This window comes from Rhinolophus sinicus, linkage group LG12, assembly GCF_036562045.2.
Source record: "Rhinolophus sinicus isolate RSC01 linkage group LG12, ASM3656204v1, whole genome shotgun sequence".
In the NCBI taxonomy this organism is placed as follows: domain Eukaryota; kingdom Metazoa; phylum Chordata; class Mammalia; order Chiroptera; family Rhinolophidae; genus Rhinolophus; species Rhinolophus sinicus.
Window position 1 is genome coordinate 34,703,947 of NC_133761.1, and position 23,238 is coordinate 34,727,184.

At 40.2% G+C, this 23,238-nt stretch overlaps 1 protein-coding gene across 2 annotated transcripts in view; it reads right to left on the reverse strand.

The window, feature by feature from the left end:
- The window catches only part of PTDSS1 (phosphatidylserine synthase 1), a 70,453-nt gene extending 47,397 nt beyond the window's left edge, over nucleotides 1-23,056 (reverse strand). The window contains exons 1-2 of one of the 2 annotated variants that reach the window (XM_019718401.2): nucleotides 22,696-23,056; nucleotides 8,909-9,000 (exon numbers count right to left, since the gene is read on the reverse strand). In XM_019718401.2, coding sequence (XP_019573960.1) covers nucleotides 8,909-9,000; nucleotides 22,696-22,874 — 271 coding nt within the window. In that variant the 5' untranslated portion in view covers nucleotides 22,875-23,056. The remainder of the gene's footprint in view (nucleotides 1-8,908; nucleotides 9,001-22,695) is intronic. The other variant, XM_019718402.2, reaches the window with a different exon arrangement.
- Nucleotides 23,057-23,238: the final 182 nt, after the last annotated feature.

Below are 23,238 nucleotides of genomic sequence, written 5' to 3' on the forward strand. Positions count from 1 at the left end.
CAGCAGGGACAGTAGTGGGGGAGGTGGCGCTGCTCACACTGGTGAAGGCGGTACTGGTGATTGTGGCAGTAGCAGTTCCATTAGAATTTGCTGCAGAAGTGACAGTGGGACAGACTATGCTCACTGGGGTTTCCTCATTAGGTCAGTTCTGAGTGACATGGCAGTTTCTAGAAGCTTGCCTGGGACCTAGTTTCCTAGCTTTCTATGATTCCTCCTAGAGCCAGTCAATATCCTATAATAGGTTTTTTAATCAGCACAGTCAGCTTCTGTTGCTTACAACCTGGAATCCTGTCTGAAGCAAATATTACATTGTAATTTTTATCCTGAAACTCACTCTAAAATCTCTCTCTTCTTACAAAGACTACATTGAACCATATTTTAGCAGCTTTCTTTTGATGAATCAAGTTCATATCAGGAAAATCAGTTACAAGTATCCCCATCATACAATTCTATTCATTCCTGAGTTTTAGACGGTAAGAATTCAGAAGGTAGGTTAGGTTCCTGAGAGACTCTGCTTTATCGAAATTAATTTGTTGTCTGAGTTTTAAATGACAAGAGAGGGATTTATTTAAAAGTTTATCCAAATCTGTTCATTATCTGGGTTCTGATAGCAAGGGTTCAGACAACAAAGAATACCTGAGGTCTTTTTAATCATCTGCTCTGTCACGCAAGGTGTCATGCGGGGTCTCTGGTCCCACTCCCCACATAAGAACGCAGGACATGGTGAGGCCAAAAAGGAACACCCATGGAGCCATAGATAGGGGAGTCATACCACTATAGTCTCACTGGCGGCTGGGCTGGAGACACAGGAGGCAGGAGCCACACAATCCGCAAGCCGCCGTGCACTTGTCTCTGTCAACCAACCCCACTTGCTAGCTGAAATCCGCCTCTCTGCAATCTGCAATCTACACTCTGGCACGCCACGCCACGCCACGCCACGCCACACCACGACGCCACACCACCACGTCACACACTTTGCTAGCTTAGCCACGGCAGTTACATCAGTGGCTAATAGCTAACGGGTAACAGCCGATGGCCAACTAGTGACAGCTGAGGACCATCTACTAGCTGAGCCAGCACCTTTCCATATGAGGCCGAGAGCCTGGAAACTGCTGTCTGGGGCTCTGTCCCCACAGCTCCTTTCTCAGAAAAGCACAGTGAAGCATAGAAACTAGAATCCTCCTTTAGGTAACATAATGCAGTTAACTTTCTTCAAAAGTTATTAGAAAACTGACGGCTAAAAATGCCGTCTTTTAAGTAATTTTATGTTCCTGATACTTTTCTTCACTGATTTTTGGTTGACGTCTCTTGACTTGTCATCATGAATAAATGACCTTTGTATTATGATGGCTGTCTGGCTTGAAAATATTACTTCATCCATACCACTGAATTAACCTTTCAGACCTAACATGGGACCCCAGCTTTCTCAATGGTTTTGTCTTACAAGGTCCGACTCTAAAATTTTGACCTATTATTTGCTTTGCAATAAAATTCCATGACCAAACAACACTTAAAATCATGTAAGTAATGTTATTCTCAAGAGCAGTCATATTAATTTATAATAGTCAGCAGCACTTTCCTAAGCACTCACTGTGTACTAGGCTGGGGGCTGAGTCACCCCACACATTATCTCTTAGTTCTCCTGACAGCTGGGTGATGATGGTGGTACCATCACCCCCATTTACAGAGAAGGACACTGAGCCTCAAGGGGTTTGCCCAGCCACACAGCTCACAGGACTCCATTCCGGTCTGAGAGTGCATATGTACTTTCCCATCAACTCTGTTAGGCCTGGGCCAGCTCAAGAGGGGGAACTGAGGGTCTTGGCTATGACCGTGTCAGGGCCAGGAGAGCAGGGAAAGGAGAAAGCCGGTGAGTGGTACTGAGTTGCTGTAACCTGGAATTGATAAGAAAGTTCAGGAAAAAACTGGAAGGACAAGGAAAAGGCAGGGAACTGATGGAAGATCCCTCATAGCAACCAGTAGAAAGGCCTCCCAAGTCCTCTTCCACCTGCAATTACTTTAAGCGAAGCCTTTTGAAAACAGACCTGGCCCTTGCTTATCTGACCCTAAGTAGTGTGTTCCAGAGTAAATAAGAGGATGGGGTGGTGAGGAATTTGGGGTTGAGGGGGCCTTACAGCTCTCCTTAACCTAGCATACAACTGCTTCAGCCCAAGGGTCTTTGTCACCCTGTGATGCCCTGTGACAGGCACACATTGTTCCAGAACCTGAAAAGAATTTTCATCTCACTGTAGTGCTGTTTGGTTGTCTTTCTTTTTTTTTTAAGCCTTATCTTGACTTATCCCTAAATGAATTCTTTCCTCTTTTCTCTATATTTCCCACTTACACATCATATCATATCACAATGTTTCTCAAAAAATACAAGTTTTAAAAATGTCCTTTCAGCTTTGCAAATTGAAATGCACTGGATTTGAAAAAGAATTCAGAAATCTGATGTGGTGGGTTTCAGAAGAGGACAGAGGAGTACCAAGGTCTCTGCCCTGAACTAGGTAGGTGGGAATCATCTACATCTTTTACCTACAAAAGGTGAGGTAAAGTACTGGAATGTAAGGTGACCCTTTCAGGAGTGAACTTCAAAACCCAAATCCAGGTTTTGAGTCATCAAATCTGCCCACTTCTTAGAAGTGCATTCTAATAGCATTACTCATTAAGGGGACCATCTTTTCCATCAAAGAGAGTAATTCTGCTAAAAGTATTATTATGCTTTTTTAAAAACCTAGGATGAGGCTGGTCTTTTCCTTTAACGAACCTTGATATTTATGCTCACTGACTACTCCGATCAAGTCACCTGTTTCAAAGCCATGCTTTCCTCAGCATGCATCTCCCCAGGCATATTCGCACTACCTATAGCCTTCCCGAACATTTGCTTTACCACACATCTTACTCCCAACTAACTGTTTACAAGTGTTCCAGTAAAGGGAGGATTCCTTCTCTTCCTCTGAAGTGCTCCACCTCCGGTTATGCTTATTACCTTTACTTTATTTCTAACCTGATAAAAGCTGCCAGGAAGAGTCTGGATGTCTAGTTCAGGGACTCTTCTCCTTGATAATGCAGAGAAATGCAGAAGGCTTCTTAGAGTTGTGGTGAAGAAATGAGTGCTGTTTTTGTTTTGGATTGTGTTTTCTTACTAGGCACATTTAAAAACTGCATGTTTTACCTTCTTCATCAGTCCCTACATCTAGAGTACATAATTTTAATCAGATTTTAAGAGCAGGTTTAATTTCAAAAGAAATAGAAATCAGATGTCTTTGTCATGAGAAGAGCTAGTTAGCATTGAAAAAACTACCTCAGAAATTGGAAAAAAGGTCATTGCTTGACTTGCCAGCAACAGTTATACCAATGAATAACAAAGTTTAAGGGACCCAACCTTAGGGAGGTATAATTCTTTTAACAAGAGTTAGAAGTTACATTTGTGTCCTCAGGCCCTCTTAGTCTGCTTCTTCCCTTATTTTTTTCACTTTACTGAGGTATAATTAACAAAAATATTTGATTATTTTTATTTTAAAAGTTTAAATGTCTCTAGAAAAAAAAACTAGAAAAGGTAAAATTATTTCAAATAAGCAAATTTGAAACCTAAGAAAGAATTTTTTTTTTTTTTTAAACATCAAAAAGTAGTGGAGCAGGAGACAGAGAATGAGGGGAGACAAGAACTTTTTAAAATTTTTTATTTTATTTTATTTTGTAATTAAGACTTATTGGGGTAATGGTTCGTAAAATTACGTAGCTTTCAAGTGTACAATTCTGTAGAATCATCTATGTATCGCATTGTGTGTTCACCACCCAGTCAGTTCTCCTTCTATCACCATATATTAATATTTAACCCCGTTAACCCTCATCTACCACTCCCCTCCTCGCTTATCGTCTGGTAACCACTAAACTATTGTCTGAGTTTTTATTTCTTTATTTGTTTTCTTGTTCCTTTGTTGCTTTCAGTTTTATATTCCACGTATCAGTGAAATTATGTGGTTCTCGACTTTTTCTGTGATTTATTTGACTTAGTATAATAATCTCAAGATTCAAACAACAACAACAAAATTTAGAAGACAGCGAACCTTCCAAATCACCTTCAAACCTCAAAGAAATGTAATTAGCACCATCTTTAGCTCAGAGAAGCAAAATGAGCCCAAAGGACAAAGAAGGATAAATATCAGGAAAATCAAGAAGTAACTACTAGTTAGCTCTCCTCAAAATACTGTAAAGTTCTGAACAGTGTTTCTCTTGCAGGTAAGTGAAGGAAAAGAGAGCACTAATTCTGTGAACTCTTTTGCTGACAGATTCATCACTTAATTAACATATATTTATTGAGAGGTTGCTGTGGGCCAGGCACTGGGGGTACAGAGAAAGTTTGGGTGAGGTGGGGTGGGAGGGGGAGGAACAGTTCAAGGAAGCCTTCAGAAGCCAGAAAAGTACACCAGAAGGTCACCTGTTGAAAGGAATCTCAAAGCCAACTGGAGACTGAAACAGGTTTCTAAATTACACTCCAGGGATACAGTGATACACTTGAATGTCAGTTGCTATAATGAGATGGAGGTTGTATTAAAAAAAAAAAATTGTTAAGGGGACCAAAAGAGAATGGGAGAAGAGACAATGACAGAAGAGAAGTATGAAGTGGTTGTCAGACCCTTTCCTTGCCCAGTCTCATCTCAGGGTCTCTCCCTCCACGTCTATTTATAGGACTGAAGAAAGGACCTCTTAAACCTCCGCCTGTTACTCATCCTGTTGATTGGCAAAGGAAATTTTGTTGAGTGTTCAGTCCTATCCCATAAAACTCAGGGGTAAATTCTAAGCCGATGGAGGTAATCCTGTTATTTTATTCAGTCAATGAGACCTACTAACAATCTACTATGTGCCTACTCCTCTAGACACTATAAATTTCTGTCCTGGGTTCTGGTTGGAGAGAGGCATGTGGCCCAATGTTAGACAAAGAGAACTGAGGGCTAGTCTGCTGGAGGGTTTCTAAAAAAGGTTTCTTCATGCTTAAAAAAATACACAGAAAGAAATGATCTTTCCTTCTGCTGGCATTGTTCAGGACTATATGTCCAGCACTGTAACAGTGACCTCAGGATCATTAGGGAAGCAAAGCACAGGTTAGGACCAACATGCTAAAGACGGTGGATCAGAAAGAGGTAAAGAACTGGGGTCCTCATGTCACTGAGATACTGAGTAGATGGCCAACCCTGGAACTACTCTATCTCGGAAACTTCTGCATAATGTACAAAAGTAAACTTTTCTTTATTCTTTACGCCATTTTGAAATGGGTTTCCTATTGCTTGTCGCCAAAAGCATCCTGTTATAAAACCCTATGGAGAAAATCAAGAGCTTTCTTTGTTATTTAGACTCTGTACAAAAAGAATCATAGGACCCCTTCCTGTAGGAGTTAAGCAATTCTACCACACAGATAGCATATATAAACTCAGACATATGAGACATATGGACACAATCAATTTAGGCCTATACTCAAGCATGCATGGCAGCCCTTCCTAGGTCAAGGATAAATTCCTTTGAAGTTGCCAAAACAGAACCATTCTGGGAATGCTATCCACTGCATATACTTCTCCAAAAAGTGCCTTTCAAGGAGAAAACAAATGTTGGGCTCTGTTTCTCTGATTCATTTTCATTACTTAATTTGAGAACATGTGCCAAGGGTGGGAGAGAACAGAAAATACCATGTTTCCCGGAAAATAAGACCTAGCCGGACAATCAGCTCTAAAGCATCTTTTGGAGCAAAAATTAATATAAGACGTGATGATTATATTATATTACACCCAATCTTATATTATATTAAAATAAGAGCTGATTGTCCGGCTAGGTCTTACTTTCGGGGAAATTCGGTAATGTGACAAGACTGGAGCAAGTAGGGGCATGTATATTCCACTCAGAGAAGCAGTCATCCAGCATCATGGCTCCTGGACTGGCCTGAAGTCTGAATGCTGGCTCTGGGAGAGGACAAGCACACAGCTCAGAAGCACCATTTCCTAGTGATCCTGCCAATTCCCCCATCATTTCTATGGCACTTCCCAAAGCCACCCCAAACTTAAAAATATTCAGTAACATTCTTTAAAGTGGAAAACTAATCTTTTTTTTTTTAAAAGACTTTATTGGGGAACAGTGTGTACTTCCAGGACTTTTTTTTTCCCCAAGTCAAGTTGTTGTCCTTTCAGTCTTAGTTCAGCTTCAAGTTGTTGTCCTTTCAGTCTTGGTTGTGGAGGGTACAGCTCGGCTCCATGTCCAGTTGCCCTTGCTAGTTGCAGGGGCGCAGCCCACCATCCCTTGTGGGAGTCGAGGAATTGAACCTGCAACCTTGTGGTTGAGAGCCCACTGGCCCATGTGGGAATCCAACCGGCAGCCTTCGGCGTTAGGAGCACGGAGCTCCAACTGCCTGAGCCACCGGGCCGGCCCCTGGAAAACTAATCTTAATGTAAAATGTAAATAAATGGATCTTTAGAAAACAAGGTAGACCCAATGTGTTTGCTATGTACACAAGGCTTCAGGAGACTCCCTCTCAGCACTCCCTTTCCTAGCATCCTAATCCTTCTTACGGAGAATATTGAATTGCTATGGTCCTTTTCCATGTCTGTCTGAAACCTTGTTTCGGGCATGTTCTGCCTTCAGATGAGTGGTAAGTGAGAGCATGCGTACACAGAGGTTTTGGACTTGCATGTGACCCATCACTCCTTCCTCCTTCCTTTCCTATTTCTTCGTTTCGGAACAAGAATGTGTTCCAAAACACATTCTATGCTGTACCTGTCCCACTATTGCGCTCTGGAAACACATAACTTGTCTGGTTTCACAGGTTCACTCCAAGAGAGGAATTTTGCTTCAGGATGAATCTTCTATTAAGTCACACAGTCTATAATATTCTGTTAGAGCAGCCTGTACTGACTAGGACAGCAGATTTCCGTATCTTGAAAGGTTTTCACTGAGAAAAAAAATTTTCTAATCTAAAAGCTTGAGTGGTTGGAGAGTTAAATGCGGCTCCCCAATAACTTGGCTATCTACAACAATTCATTCCCTTAAGCATTCAGGCTTGGTTTTACTGGTTGGAATATGCTATCATAAAAAACCAAATAGTGCTACAGAAAGATCAGCAAAAATATAGCACAAAATTCCACTGCCACCATCTTGGAAATCCGGAAGGCTCTGCCATGTGTGATACTGTGATTTATAAGAAATATGTATTTGGAACAGGGTCTTCTTCCCTGTTTCTGACACAGAGCTCCTAAAACCCCTGGAATTTCCTAATTGATGAGAGCAATCAAGTGTTTTGTTATGTTAATGAGGTGACTACAAGAAAGTACCTAAGTATGGGGACTGGTTGCCAGTGGAGCCAACCATGTGATTAGAGGGTTGGAAATTTCAGTCCCATTCCCAGGCCTTGGAGAGGGGAGAGGGGCTGGAGATTGACTTCAGTCACCAATGGCCGATGACTTAATCAGTATTGCCTATGTGATAAAGCCTTCATTAACCCCAAAAGGATGGGGTTTGCAGAGCTTCTGGGTTGCTAAACTGTGTACATGCCAGGAAAGCAGTGCTCCTAGGGAGGACATGGAAGCGCCTCACCATTTCCACATACTTTGTATTTCTTCATCTGGCTGTTGATGAATAGCCTTTGTTAACAAATTGGTAGGGTAATTTAGTGAATAAACTGGTTTCCTGAGTCTTGTGAGCCTATCTAACAAATTAATGGAACCCAAGTAAGGGGTCATGGGAACCTCTGATTTATAGCCATTCAATCATATGAGCAAGTGCAGGTAACAACCTAGACTTGCAATTGGCCTTTGAAGTGGAATGGGGACTGTCTTGTGGGACTAAACTGTGGGATCTGATGCTGTCTCTGGGTAGATAGTGTTAGAACTGAACTGAATTGTAGGACACCCAGCTGTGGACAGAGCATTGCTTGTGTATGGGAAGAACCCCACCACCCGCCCCCCAACACACACACATAGGAATTGGTAATAGAATCCTATTACCATCGTATATTTCCAGGTAGCAATCAGTAACATTCATAATGAGCTTCGTATATTACACATTATAGTCTACTGAATAAATAGGAAGATAGAGGAGAAACACATCTTAAAACATCGTATTTAAAACTTGATTGGGGCCTATGGAGCATAACTCATAAGAAAGACTGAAACAATTTCAAAATATCACAAGTGTAAAAGAAACAGGATACAAGAAAATGAGCATTTAGAAATGGTTACAGAGAATAAGATTATTCTAGGGAGAAGGTACTGAAGGGGAATAAGAAAAATTAAAGCAATTGGTAAGGGACAACTGAGAGGAAAGGATGAATGGCAGAATACCAAACTAATTTTTTAAACAAAGTTTTTGCCGCACTCTATAATCATGATGGGGGGTAAAATTCATAGTAATAATTGCCTTTTTTACCTGCTGATAAAAATTCATATCCCAAATGTATAATCAGCAAAGTTTACTGTGATAAAAAACATCACTATGACAACAAATTATTAAGTAATACTCATTATAGCTCTAATCTCCATCCTTAGCAAAATGGAGTAACTAATACTTGAGTATTTACGACTTAGCTGATAATAACAAAAATAGCAACTGACATTCATTGAGAGCTTGTAATTTGTCAGGTATTATTCAGAGAATTTAACATGTATTGAGTTAACCCTTACAACAGTCCCTACCTGTTATCTCTATTTTATAGAAAGAAACTGAAGCACTCTTAAAGAGACAACAGAGCTAGGAAGTAGCTGAATGGGCGGTCTGCTTCAAGAGCTTATTCCCCTAACCACCACACTAAACTCTGATTACTTTTTTATTCCACCTTTTACTTTCATCTTCCAGATGACATGCATCTCAAAAATACCAAAAGGGTATAATGCACAGGAGAAATGTGATAAAGTAGCACATCACTTACCATTGGGGAAAGCCAATACACTGATGATAAGAAAGAAGAAAATAACTGAGAGGATACCCCTCCAGATGTTGTCTTCTGGGACTGAGTCATCCCTGAAAACAGAAAAAGAACACTGAGTATTCATTTTCAAATCTAAACCCAGCAGTCAGAGTTCTATGTTATAAAAACTAGGGGATTGCTATAGTAATTTATTCTGCTGAACAAAGTCATTACACACGTACTTACTATTCATTATAATTTCCTAAAATAATACAATCTCATAATAAAGTGCAGTTCTTACAAGAAAGGCAATTATCAACTTTACACAGCAACACACCTTCTAGTCAGAAAAACATTGGAGAATCACTGTTCTTTTTTTAAAAAATATACCCAGAATGTGAAAAGGTAAGGTCATTTTGGAGAAATGCCTTTTAGTTTCAAGAATAAGTAAAGATGACCTTTATGATGTAGACTGTGGCAAAGAAATTTTTCAGGAATCATAAGATTATAAGGAAGAAGGGCATAATGTAATGAAATTATATAATAAATTCTTAAAAGTGGGTAGTTGGCTATCTAAGGGATGAATAAAAAGAGGGGGAATGTGGAGTAAAAAGAAAGTACCAGTAAAAAAAAAAAATGTTAAGAGAAAACAAAATATAAGATTTAAAATTGGACCAGAAGCCAAAGAATTGTAAAGAAAAGAGATGAGCTTCCTTTCTGTCATTCCTGGTCCTTTCTAATTTATTACTGTATTCATCTCCTCTATAACTCCAATAACTGAAAATATTTCATTTGTTGGTTTATATGTTGTCTGTCTTCCCTATAGAATGTAAACTTCTGAAGGCAGGGAATTATTCGCTATATCCTTGCAGCCTGGCACATAGTAGGCCCTAAGTAGATTTGTGGACTAATTATTGATTAGGGAGAAAATTTATTGTTTAAAACCAAGTAAAATTTCCCAAATGGAAAATTTCTTAATGTTGACGATGGAGAAAAATTAGGTTTTGACAGTTTACATAAACAGAAGGAGAAGGAGAAGGAGGAGGAGGAAGAGGACGAGGAGGAGGAGGAGGAGGAGGAGGAGGAGGAGGAGGAGAAGGAGGAGGAGGAGGAGGAGAAAAAGGAAGAAGAGGCGGGGGAGAGGAATCTAGTAACATATTTGGGCTCAACAGAAGCAAACAAAGGAGGGAAAACAGAAATATAACAGTAAGATAAGTTAATAAGTTTTCTAAATTGATAAGTACTGAGATGCTTGGGAGAGAGAAGTTCAGCATTTCACTTTAAAAATATGTCGGATGTGTAGACAGAAAATAAGAGATGAAATAGAATGGAAGGAAATATTTTAGAGATGAGACTAGTAACAATAAATTTAAAAATGAATACAAAAAGTTGAGTTTACCTGAGGAAGAAACTTTCAAAAGACAAATATCAAATTAAGGTTAATCATTACTAAAGGAAAATAAATGTTAAAAAAATCTTAGAAAACCAAGCTACCATAGAAAAACATTTTAGAGCATCAGAATACATGAAGAGGTGTGGAATGAAAAAACAATGAATTACATAACTAAGGACTAGATCCTGGGATATTGTTTTAAAAACAGAAATTAATTTAGACATCAACTTCTGTTTAGACTAAGTTTCTGCACCCAATTAAATAATTTCCAGACTTATGAGAGGATTGAAAATAAGGTACTAAAATAAGAGATCATACAGGTCATAAATGTCTCTTAGATCTTCATATTGCCAAACAGCACTAAGACTGATCCTGGACAAACAATGCTTGACTGTTAACTTTATACAGATCTGATTACAAAACCAAACTACAGAGTCAGCCATCCTCTTGCAGCGAAGTACAATCTTATTTTAATGGACACTTTAATAAATTAACAACTACATTAACAACTTGCCCAGAACTTATGAACATGGCCCTAAGAATGCCAGCCTGATAAAAATACCAGCCAAATATTTACTAGGGTACTTGTGATGCCCTTTGGCTTAGGCAGGGAATCCCCAAATCCAATTTCAAGGAACAGCTTCTACTGAAGAACGGCTACACACAGAGAGTGGTAGGACATAATGTCCTCATTCAGACCAACATCACACTACTGATATTGGTAATGATGACGACAATAATATAGCTCTTCTTTATCAAGTGTCTACTGTGTACCAGGCACTGAAACAGGCATTTTATAAACACTATCTCTAATTGTCATAACCCATTTGCAAAATGGGATATTATCAATCACATTTTACAAATGTGGTAACAAATGCGCAGAAAGGTTATATAACTTGCCCAAGGTTGTGTAGGTAAGAAGTTGAAAAGTCAGCATTTAAAGTCAGGTCTGACAGGCGCAGAAGATGATGCTCTTCATGCCAAGCTGCCTCCTGAAAAAATTATGTCATGCTAAATCAATGTGGCTCATGTTAGATGCACAGGGATAGTATCAGAGAGTTTGATAGGGCACACAATTTGTACGTTACAAAGTAAAAGCAAGTCTGAAATGAGCAACTGCTGCCTGGAAAAAGAAGATTGATTCCATAACTCATACTCTATACCAAAATATATTCTGGATGATTCAAAAAATAAAAGTAAAAAAGCAAAACAAAGAAACACTTCTAGAAGAAACAATGGGAGAATAAAAAACGAAAACCAAAACACAACATTCTCAGAGTAGGGAAGACCTTTTTAAAGCATGACACAAAACTCAGAAGTCATAAAGGAAAAAATGAATAAATTTGCATAGCAAACAAATCAGTAAAGAAAAAGTGATAAACTTGGAAAAATTACTTGCAACTCAGATCAAGGCAAAGTGTTAATTTCCCTACCACACAAAGCACCCCCCAATCAATTAACAGAAAGAACAACAAATGGTGAAAGAAAAACAAATAGAAAAATGGGCAAAGGATATGAAGACACAGTTCAGAGTGGGAAATCCAATGGCTCTCAAACAAATGAAAAGATGCTCAACCTCGCTCATGGTAAGAGATGGAAAAATTAACACTAAGGGACCATTTTTTATCTACCTTATGGACAAAGTAAGAATTGAATGACTGAGCTGGTAAGGATACAAAGAAACAGGTCAACAGGCACTCACACATTGCTAGTGGTAGTATAAATTTAAACCACCTTCATGGAGGGCCATTGGCAACATGTTAAATTTACAATTGCATATACCCTGTGGCTCCACAATTCCATGTATGGGAATTTATCCCACAAATATACCCTGTTGTGCTAAAATGACATATGTACAAGGCTGTTCACTGGGACATTAAACGTATTAGCCCAAGATTATAAACAAGCTGAATGTCCACCAAAAGTGGACCAACTAAATAAATTATTACCCCATCTCATAATGGAATACTAGGGAGCCATAAAAAGAAGAAGCTTTTTATGAATTAACTGATACAGAACAATTTAAGAGATATCATGAAGTAAAGAAAGTAAGTTATAGAACAGTGGGGATAGTAAACAGCTGTTTGTGCAAAAAAGGGGGCATGTATGAGGTGTGATCAACAAATACGGTGAATGTTTAAATTTAAAAAAAAAAACACAATTATTACAGTAAAAGACACATTGCCATTGATCCCCCTCAAAATACCCCCCACTCTCACTTTGAACAGACTTATCCCATCGTTCTTGCCACTTTCTGAAGCAGTTCTGGAAGTTCTATTCTCTTTCCTGAGTGTCTTTAGTTGTGCTATCGTGGCTGCCCCCATTTTGACTTTGGGGAAGAGCCAGAAGTCGCAGGTGTCAGATCCAGTGAATAAGGTGGATAAGGACACACTGTAATGTTTTTATGTGACAGAAATTGCTGTACCAGAAGCGATGTGTGACACAGCCTTTCCGCTGTGATCACAAAATATGGTGAATGCTGCTGCCAAGTGCCATCCAATGCAAAGGCAGGACCTTCAATACAGGAAGTAGCACATCAAACCTTAGTAACAGTGTGTGACAAGTTTCAACTTGTTCGGTGCAGTCAGTCAGGTGTGACCTATGGTTGAGAGAAGGTATGTTTTAAAGTGTGACATAAATCATCCTCCATCATGACAATGCTTCATGTCAAACATCGCTTCTGGTACGGCAATTTCTGTCAAATAAAAACATCATGGCGCATCCTCATCCACCTTATTCACCAGATCTGGCGACTTCTGGGACTTCTTGCTCTTCCCCAAAGTCAAAATGATTCAGGACATGGAGGCAGCCAGGACAGTGCAATTAAAGACACTCCGGTAAGAGGACTTCCAGAACTGCTTCAGAAAGCAGCAAGAAAGATGGGATAAGTGTTTTCAAAACAAGGGAGAGTATTTTGAGGGGATTAATGGCAATGTGTCTTTTACTGTAATAAATTTTTATTTAAACATTCACCATATTATTTGATTAATGTTTGTATATAACTTGTAACTTGAACTTATAGCTGCAAATAATGTCTCTGGAAATCTTACAGCTGCAAATAATATCTCTTGAAATCTACCCCAGAAACAGTGATGCAGGTTTTCTCAAGAGGAGAAAAGAGCAGAAGGGAGACCTTTCACAACATACATACCCTTTGGTGTATCTTGCATTTCAAGTAATGTGGATACATTTTTCTTTTCAAAAAAGTTAATTAATTTTAAATAAATAGCTATGGTAAATCATCCTCTATTTAAAATGATCTACTAGTCAAAAATGCTTGAAAATACATATCAACATTAAATTTATAAGAACTTAAGATCAGTAATAAATATGGATATAAAACCAATGAAATGGCAATTTTGTATATGTTGAGCAATTTTATTAGAGAGGATCAAATTGATGGCAAGTTTCAGGAGAAAAAAGAAAACAAACTAAGCAATCTGAATAAAATAGCAGTGAGTCTGAAATTTGGAAGTTTTATATTTTGTCTAGTAACAAAAAAAGTATCAAAGATGGACAGCAAAGTTATTAGATAAACTGTAAATACACAGAACAGAAAGATCAACATCTGTGATCAAAGACTGGAGAGCAGCTGGCTGAGCTTAAAAGAAATTTGAGTCATATCAGACTAGTAGCCACAGCTTCACACTCTGAGTTTCTTGAATGGAGACTGTGTGGCCACAATCCCTTACCGTGGTACACAGAAAGAACTGAATGCATGACTGATGAGGCCACCCAACCTGCCCCTCCAACCTCCTGACAATTTGACCACACATGGCCATTCTCTAAGGTCTGGTGTGAGTTCATCCTCTCTAAACTCCCAGTAATCCAGAGACATAACCATACACTGAGGTATATAGAAACTTTCCATAGTTAATCATGAAAAGCGACTTGGCTGCAAAGGGCACAGGACCATACCAGTGACTCCAGAAACCCCAAATTAGGGATAAGAAATAGTTCTGGATATCCACCATATCAGTGCCTCACTCGAAATACCAGCTGCTTTGCACGTTAGCTCTCTTAATCTTTATAACACCCTGAAAGGGAGAAATGATCATAATCTGTATTTTACCTAAGGGGCCTGGCTCCAAACACCAAGTATTTTTTGGTCCATGACCAGAAATACAGGCTTGGGGCCAGACTGTCTGTGCCAGAATTCTGGCTTCAACACTCATCAGCCTGTGTGACCTTGGCCAGATTACGCAAACTCTCTGTGCCCTAGTTTCCTCCGTAGTACATCAAGGATAATAATAGTTTCACCTCACAGGGTTGTTGTGCGAAAGAAATAACCTAGCACATGTAAAGTACTTAGAACAGAGCCTAAAAGCACAGAGGAAGAGTCCGTTATTAGTTCACTATGTTTGAATGCTTTTCATGTATGTCCACTCATCTCATTTAGCTAACACCTATCATTGGGGTAGGTACTATTCTGGGGGCTAAGACAGAGATGAACAGACATGGTCCTTATTCTTGAGAATCACAATGAAAAGGGGCAATGAAACATAAAACCAAATTATTATCTTAGTATACCTTTAGCCCAGGAGAAAAGTTTTCTTTTGTATTTATTGGAGCTATCTCTGATTAACCTGATAACCCTCCGAAAAGCACTACTCGATTGTTCACAATATGACTGGCCCTGTCCATGGGGCTGTTACTGTTCATAAGGCTTTTCGGGGGGGGGGGGGTAATCAGGTTCCCACTTTCCAGGGAAGAAGTTGCAGTCAGGGCAACCTGATCCCCATCTCGATTTTTCCTGACCTCAGGATTCTCGCTCAACTAAGTCAGCAACAAACCAAAAGGACTTCAAGCTTTCAGTTGTAACGCTGTGACAGCTCCCTGACTTCTCAAGTCCTAGGTCTACTACAGTTCCTAACAACTGTCTCAGTCTCTGATGTTCTGAACTTTTCAAAGAACTTTCCCAACTGCCAGTTTATTTAATTGTTCTACAGTTTGGGTGGGTGGGGGAGGGAGGTATTATCTTTACTTGAAGAATTTCGAAAATGAAGCTCTTGCTTTGTCTTGCCCATGGTTATACACAACACAGATCCAGGCAGAGTGGAAGTAGGAGCCAGGGCTTCTGGAATGCTGGCTCTAGGTCAAGATTGCTACACTGACCGATATGATACAAACAGACACTTTAGGGAAGCAAGCTCCTTTTTTCCTCTCTGCTAAATTTAGGAGATGCTCCAGAAGCATGCTGGGTATCCCTGACGACATACAGTGAAAATATGAACGGACAAATTACAACAAAATCATAATTTAAGCTCCAGAAAGCAGAGGTCCCATCTCACACCTCCCAGATACCTCCAGTGCCCAGCACAATGCTTGGTACACAGCAGGCATACTCAACATAGTGGGGTGCCAGAAAGTGTGAGATGCTATGGTTAATTGGCCCCGTGACTCAGGTAACATGAGGATGAATCATAGCCTGAGCCCACAGGGTCCACTGATAGTGATTTTCCTGTTCTGATGCTCAGTGACCAATCAAATATTCAAACACCACAACTCCTTCTGTCCAAACACTGTTTCAACCAGCACAGGGAACTACCCAGGGAAGATACACTGTCCTAAAAGCAGGAAAATATAAGGAAAGTCCTGAGTTAAAAAATAAATTTAAAAAAAAGGTTGCACTCAGAAAAAGTTTTAGACTCAGATTCTGTGTCAGTTTAATGTCTGACTATAGGCAGTAGGGTGAGGAGACTTCAGGAAACCACAGCAAACTCCATTCACTCACTTACAATCTTTAGGTCAGGCTGTATCCCTGGGTTGGGCAGACAAGAAAGTCCAACGTTTATCCTGACTCCTAAGACTGCTAAGCTGATTGTCCCTCTCTTTCTCTCCCATCTTTTCCTTCCCTTCCCTTTAATATAAATCCTTGAGAAAGCTGTTCCTCCAGCCCTTGCCCTGCAGCCAGACAATTCAGTTCCTCCTTACATGTCCCAAGCACCTTTCAAGCTGCTGCCCTAGCACTGGAGCTCAGAGCAAGTGAGTCCGTCAACGAATAGGTCCAGGCACAGGCCCTTTAAAAGAGGAATGCCTGGGACTCCAGCCACTCTCCGTCTTACTCAGCAACAATCTCTGCTGGTTTTCACTGCCCAGAAGTTATGGGGCCTTCTCTTCCCAGCATTTGGACTCTGGGCTGGAACCCTTCACTCCTCATGGGGTACCCTCCTGATTTTTAACTGCAACATGCGGGTGTGGGACCAGCCTGTTTCACATCTCGGCCCCTCCTACCAGTCTTGACATGGCGTCTTCTGTATTATCTTAGTTATAACACTTCTGTTCAGCTACACTTCAGGCAATTCTCAGTGATGTGGTTTAGTTGTAATTTTAACGTGGTTGAGGGAAGAAATAAGTATAGCTTTACTTACTCTGCCATCCTGACCAGAAATCCCATCCCATAATTTTAGATACACAGTATTGTCTTACAAAAATTATAAACTGGCCTTATGTTTTTTAATCTATTGATAAACTTGTTTCCATAAAACATGGTAAATAGTTTTTCAATATCTTATGACATAATGTAGAAAACTTTGAACATTAACTTAATTTTGTTTACTCCTGTAACTTGATTTTTTTCCCTGATTATATGATTACAGATTTTTTTCTGCTCCATTTTCTGTAAACCTGAGAAATCTGATTATGACATCTAGTTGTGGGATTCTTCTAATCAACTTTGTTTAGAATAGAATAATGTATTTTGCTTATTTCTTGTAATGACATTATTTAACTGGATAACATTTACTTTGATTTCTCAGTGATTTCTATTTGATATCTATTTGTTCAGATAGCAAGTTCTTGTTTTGTTTTACTATTTGTGCATTTTTAAAGAAGTTTGTTTCATTTTTTTGTCCAAGATTTGAATTGAGATAGTTTTAGTTTATAGATATTATAGGTTCATGTTTAGAATATTTAGTACGAGACACAGACAAGAAGAAAAATTGGTATTTTCTGCGATCTTATTTCTCTAAATTATTAATTGGCAAAGTATGGCCTGCAGGCAGGTCAAAACTGCATACAGCCTGTTTTTGCAAATAAAGTTTTATTGGAACACCAACATCCTCATTAAAAAAATAATAATATGAATCCTTGAAACCGAGACACAAAGGTAAGGTCATGTTTATGAGGCTAGTCACTATTTAAGGATCCTCTCTCCTAATGGAAAACTTAGTACCAGGTTACAACGTAGACAGATGTTAACTAGCTTTGGTATTAACTTTGAAGACAACTTTCATTTTATTTTATACAAAGTTATTATCCTTCTCAAGAATTACAGCTGAGAAATTAACTAAAGGAGAATTATGTTTTTTAAAGTTCTTATTGGATAACTCTATTTCTTGCATTTAATTCATTCAGCATTTATTGGGTGTGTATCCTGGGAAGATTAAGATATTTGGCCTCAAGAAACTGGTATAGAAACAAATACTACAGTATGAGAGATATAATAATAAAAGGTGTCTGAAGGTATATAAAAGAGAGGTGTCTGGGAGGGGGACCATCCAGGTGGATTGTGAAGGATGCCAAGGGCTCATGGGTAAGCAAGCAGTGCAGGGAGGTGTCTCCATTCAGAGAGTGATCTGCTGGCCAGGCACTGGGTGAGGGGCTGGTGAACTGTCTGGGCTTGCTGCGTGTGCATGTGTACAGGTAGGGGCTGGAAGCCGACCTAGTCTAACATTAGGTCCAGCTAGCACTTCTACAGGTGACAGGAATCCAACAAAAAACTGTAAACAGGGGACAGATGGGATCATATTTTTGTCTTTAAAAGGTCATGAAGGCCTCCCTGTGGAGAACGGATTGAAGGGAGATGAAGTTGAGGCTGGCAGAGCGTTATCCTAAGGGGTTGGGTGTTTGCTAAGTTAAGGCCTGGGCAGGGGAAGAGGAAAACGGCTCTGAAAGCTAAAAGGCCCAGTTAGACCTGGTGAAGAAAACTAGATGAACTCCAGGATGGTGGGGACCTGGGCTGGATGGAACATGACTTGTTAAATTGTTGAAATGAATTTAACCAGATGCTGAGGAAGCAGTCCTGTCTGACTGGTGGACCCTGGCTACTGGATTTGTCAAGACTGAAAAATTAGAATTTCCCTACAGAAATCTGAGGCTACAGTGATTATGTCATAATTGTATTGCACTTGGTAACAGAACTATACCTAAAATGCTAAACACCAGTTGCTAGGCATGTAATCTTTCTGAGGTAAGGCATCATCTAAACCAAATAAATATTTGAAGTTACTCAGATGCCTATTTACTACAGAAGACCGAAAAGCAATATATATCACATTTTCTCCTTCAATAAATTTATAATCTTATTAGGACATAAAACACCAGAAATAAGTATAAAAAAGGATTAAAAAAAGATGCTTATTTAAATCCAATAAAAAATATGATTCAAATAGGAAGTAGGGAAGAGAAATGTTAAGATCACTGTTAACTGGACCTCTTTAAAGGGTGCCACCTAACACAATGTGCTCTGTTCACCTCAGAGGTTGGTTTAATCCCAGTATACAGCCCCTATGGACCATCACATAATGTAGCTGGTGTCAGGGAACAAGGACATCCAGGCCTTCTGTTACTGGGAGGGAAAGAACATGCTGTATATAAAGGAAAAAGGACCAAGAAAACTGAATCAGCAGTATCAGAGATGTTTTCTAATGGGACCTATAGGATCTAAAAGGGAAAGAACAGGGAAGATTGGCAGATACCCATTATGGAAGTGATTTAGTAGATTTTGGCATCTCAAATCTAAAGCTTGAGGTTTTAAAACTAAGGCCATTCAACATTTCCAGGTTTACCAACCTCTGAGAGCAGAGCACATATGAGGCACCTCAGTAATTATTACACTCTGAGCTGAAGACAAAGGTTCTCCTTGACCCACTCTGGCTGAACAAACTTACAAAATATATGCCAAAGCATTTAATTCGTTAAAGTATTTATTCTAAACAGTGGCAAAACGAGCTTTTCCAAATCTTGGGGAGAATGATTTGACAGCATCTGGATTTATTAATGACAGCAACAGGGACAGGAGATTTCATTGTTATGATTTAACAGTAAGTAGGCCTAGTTGCTATTGAACAAAAGAACCACCTGACAAATCCAAACTTGTCTCAGACTCCTGTGTGAGGTATCTTATCCTTCACAATCCTAAATTCTTGCTGTGCCTCTGAGCATGTGACATAACACAGGTACTGTTGTTCATACACTGGTAATATGATACCCCAAAAGTATTCTATCTCCTATTCTCTTAGACTACTAGTCTTTGCAAAACAAACTTCAAGACATATTTTTAAAGTTTTACTGAAAGAACTGCAGTTAACAGTCATGCAACTAAAATCCTGTTACAAAATAAGTTTGAGGTACTGGAAATAATCATTACAAAAGAGCACAGAATGGATAATTTTCATCTAAGAAATCACTACTTTCAATCTTTATGGAGGAAGATAGAACTATCACTGTAATGTTCCACTTTAAAGGGTCACAAATCATTACAAAAAAATGAGTAAGATATAGTACGTAGTAACTGTATTAAATGTGCTTATGATTTTACAGAAGGTGAAACTTAAAATTAATTAGTTCTTCAATGTATGATTTCTGTCTCTTTATAAGATTAGTGGAAAAAATAAAATTATCATCAGTTTTGGAAAAGGTCATAGTTTGAGATTCAAATTATACCTTTTCTATTACTTTTGAAAAGCTTTTAAAACTCATATGCATTTCTTACATTTTCATTGCTGCAATTTATCAACTGCTTTGGCAGAATATGCTGTAAAAGGGAAATTCCAGAAGAATATGACTTCCTATGTTAGAAAAGAGGAAGAAAGACCTATTCTAAAAGGGTCTAGAATAATATTAAGGATAAAAGTTTGAAACAAACTGCTCATTCTTGTTTCTCATTATTTAAATTACAATACCATAATTACTTTTCTAATTTCCAAAGAAACTCCTGCACTAATTCCATAATTGCCAACCTGCACATGAGATGAAGTTAAACTGAAGTTAATATGAAACAGGAATGTATGTTATCCAAGCAAAGCAATATCCATTTTTCCAATGCGTTTATCTTTTTTCTCAACTATGGAGGATACTACATCCTCACTCAACAACAAATATAATTTAGAAGGTATTAACATACAATGAAATGATGTAATGATAACAGCACTTATTGAGCACTTACTATTTGTCATGCACTTAGCTGATTTATTGAGCACTTACTATTTGTCATGCACTTAGCTAAACACAGATTATCTATGAAAAATGAACTGAACCCTCATGACAGATAGTCATGTGTGGTTTTGCTAGGCATTTTCATATTACATACAGATAAGAAAACTGAAGCTTAGCAAAAATAAGTGGCCACACAGCTATTAAGTGGTAAAATCAGAGGATAGGATAAAGTATTTGAGGGTAACCATAATTAGAGACAAACTGATTTCTCTCCAAAGCTAGAAATGTGTTCTTGCTTGGACACTGGAAAGGTCTGGTCTTATCCCACAGCAGAGATTAGCAGAAGACTTCACAATAGTAGCAGTATCCCTCAATCATTGAGTATGTAATTGTTACATATGCTTTATAACCTTAGGTAAATAGATATATGTGAGTAGATCAACACTTAAGAAATAAGAACCAAGAATCAAATGAATTATGGAGGTGAAGAACAAGTGTAATGTGGGAAGATATTAGTTTTATGAAAATCTGAAAAATTGCAATGATTCCCAAGGGAGGCACCACTAGCACTTGTGCATGTGTGTACACACATGTATGTACACCTACATGCATGTGTAGAGGACAATTCATTCTTTTTGTACAATGCTGTCCCATGCGTTATAATACATTTAGCATTCTTAACCCTCACCCACTAAATACCAGAAGTTCCCCCAAAGCTTGTGACCACTGAATATACCCCTGTACATATTCTGCTGACCTGGACTGAGAACCACTGATTGTTGCACAAAAATACTTGGAGAAGTAACTGATATTAATTGTGCATCATGTACCAGGTACTCTGCTAAGTGCATTCACACATATTCAGTTACTCTTCATAACGCTGTGATGAGGTTAAGTATGTATTTTATCCCCATTTTACAGAACAGGATCCTGAAGTTTAAAGAAAGGTTAAATAACTTAGCCAAGAACACACAGACAGTTTTGAAACCAACCATGTGGCTCCAAAACCACACTTCTCTGGGTGGGTTGTTTAAGCCATAATGGTGTGGTAGGCATGCCTCTTTACTGAGGTTCATTCAGAAAATAGAAATCATTGTAAGTAGGACCCATGGTGTGTGTGGTTATGAACCAGGGGTGAATTAAGTTCCTTGGGCTGGGGTTGAGGAGCCACTTGTTCAGTGAGGAACAGTTACAACATGTGGGTGTCAAGAGTTGGGCTGGGTAGCTCCTGTGCACAGGTGTATATTAGAGTGTGTATGTATTTGTGCACACATGTGTGTTTTCAGGGGAATAAGAGAATTGTGCTTCATAGTGTTAGGTTTAGGTGTTTTAACACTTCCATTGTGTTTACTATGCACCAGGTATTGTTATAATTGCTTGACAAGATCTCATTTCATATTAGGTGATTAGCAGGGCAGACTGTGCATTGTGTTGTGTGATGGGCTGGTGTCTGTTTAGCAATGAATACAAGAGGTGATGGGTACGGTTGTGCTAGAAGGGGAAAGGTCCACCATGATGTGTGTGTCTACAGCGGCAGTCTGTGTTGTGGTATAGATGGTCGTGTTTGAGGCTGAGGGAAGGGATATGCGACATGATTTGTGTGCAGTGAATGTGGGGGTGCTGCACGGGAAAGTCTGTAGTGCACCTCACTTCACATGTGCATTTTTTTGTATGGCGGGTAATGCTGAAAACTGGAGTTGTTCCATAGGAACGAGTTTGGGTTGTGTTTTGGACCTGGGTACGGTGGGTGGTGACGCTGTGGACTGGGGTGTTTTCAGTGTGTAGTGAACGATACGTGCTGAAGGTGGTGCATACGAGATGATTCATGCGGTGTGCTGGGTAGAAAGCGGGACTGGAGAGGAAGCGGCTGGTGTCGTGATGTGTGTGGGGAGCGATGCTGAGTGTGGTAGGAGGGAATCATGCTAGATGCCCCAGGAGTGTTCCTGACGTGGTCTGAGGAGCTGTATGGGAGAGGTGGTATAGACAGAGGTAGGGTGAGGGCGGGAGGGTAGGGGCGAAGGCCGATCCAAAGAAACTGCAGAGGAGACGGGTGTGCTGCGAGACACCCGGACCGCGGCGGAGCTGCCTGAGCGGGGGGCGGGGAGTCTGCTAGAGTATGCGAGGAGCAGCCAGCCCGCTTCCTTACCCGGAGCCACACCGGGGAACGCTCCCCGCAGGGCCTCCCGCCCGCCCCTTCCCTTACCCAAGGGCGTCCCCTTCCTCCCCATCCCCCGCCCGCACGGCGGTCCCGCTTCACCTGGTGAAGGCAAAGTACATGAGGCTGACGATGGTGAAGCTGAGCAGGGTGATGGTGTGCGGCCGGTAGAAGAAGTCGATGGTGATGTCCTCCACTTGCTGCTCGTTGATCATCCGGAAATGCATCTTGTAGTTTACATCATCTTTGCTCAGGGTTCGGCTCCCCACGCAGGACGCCATGGCCCGCCTCCCCGTCCTGCGGCGGCGGCGGCGGCCCCGGCCCTTCGAGGCTGGGACCCCGGAGGTGCCGAGCCGCGGTGGGTCGGCGGCCAAAGAGCAGGGCCGCGTCTGGAGCAGAGCACAGGCTGAGAACCAAGGGAAAAACAGGAGCGGGAGGGCGGGGTCGCGTCGCCGCCAACGCGGCCTCGGGCGGGAGACGCCGCCGGCCGTGCCACAATTGGCGTTTTGAAAGAGGCATCTCTGTGGACTCCTGGTGCTTTTAGATTCTCAGTGGGCTAGCACTAAAAGAAGTGGCGAACGGGAGAAGGGAAGCTGTGGCCGCTAGCTCGCGTTTTCCCCACGTGCCGACCGCTCTCCCCCCCGC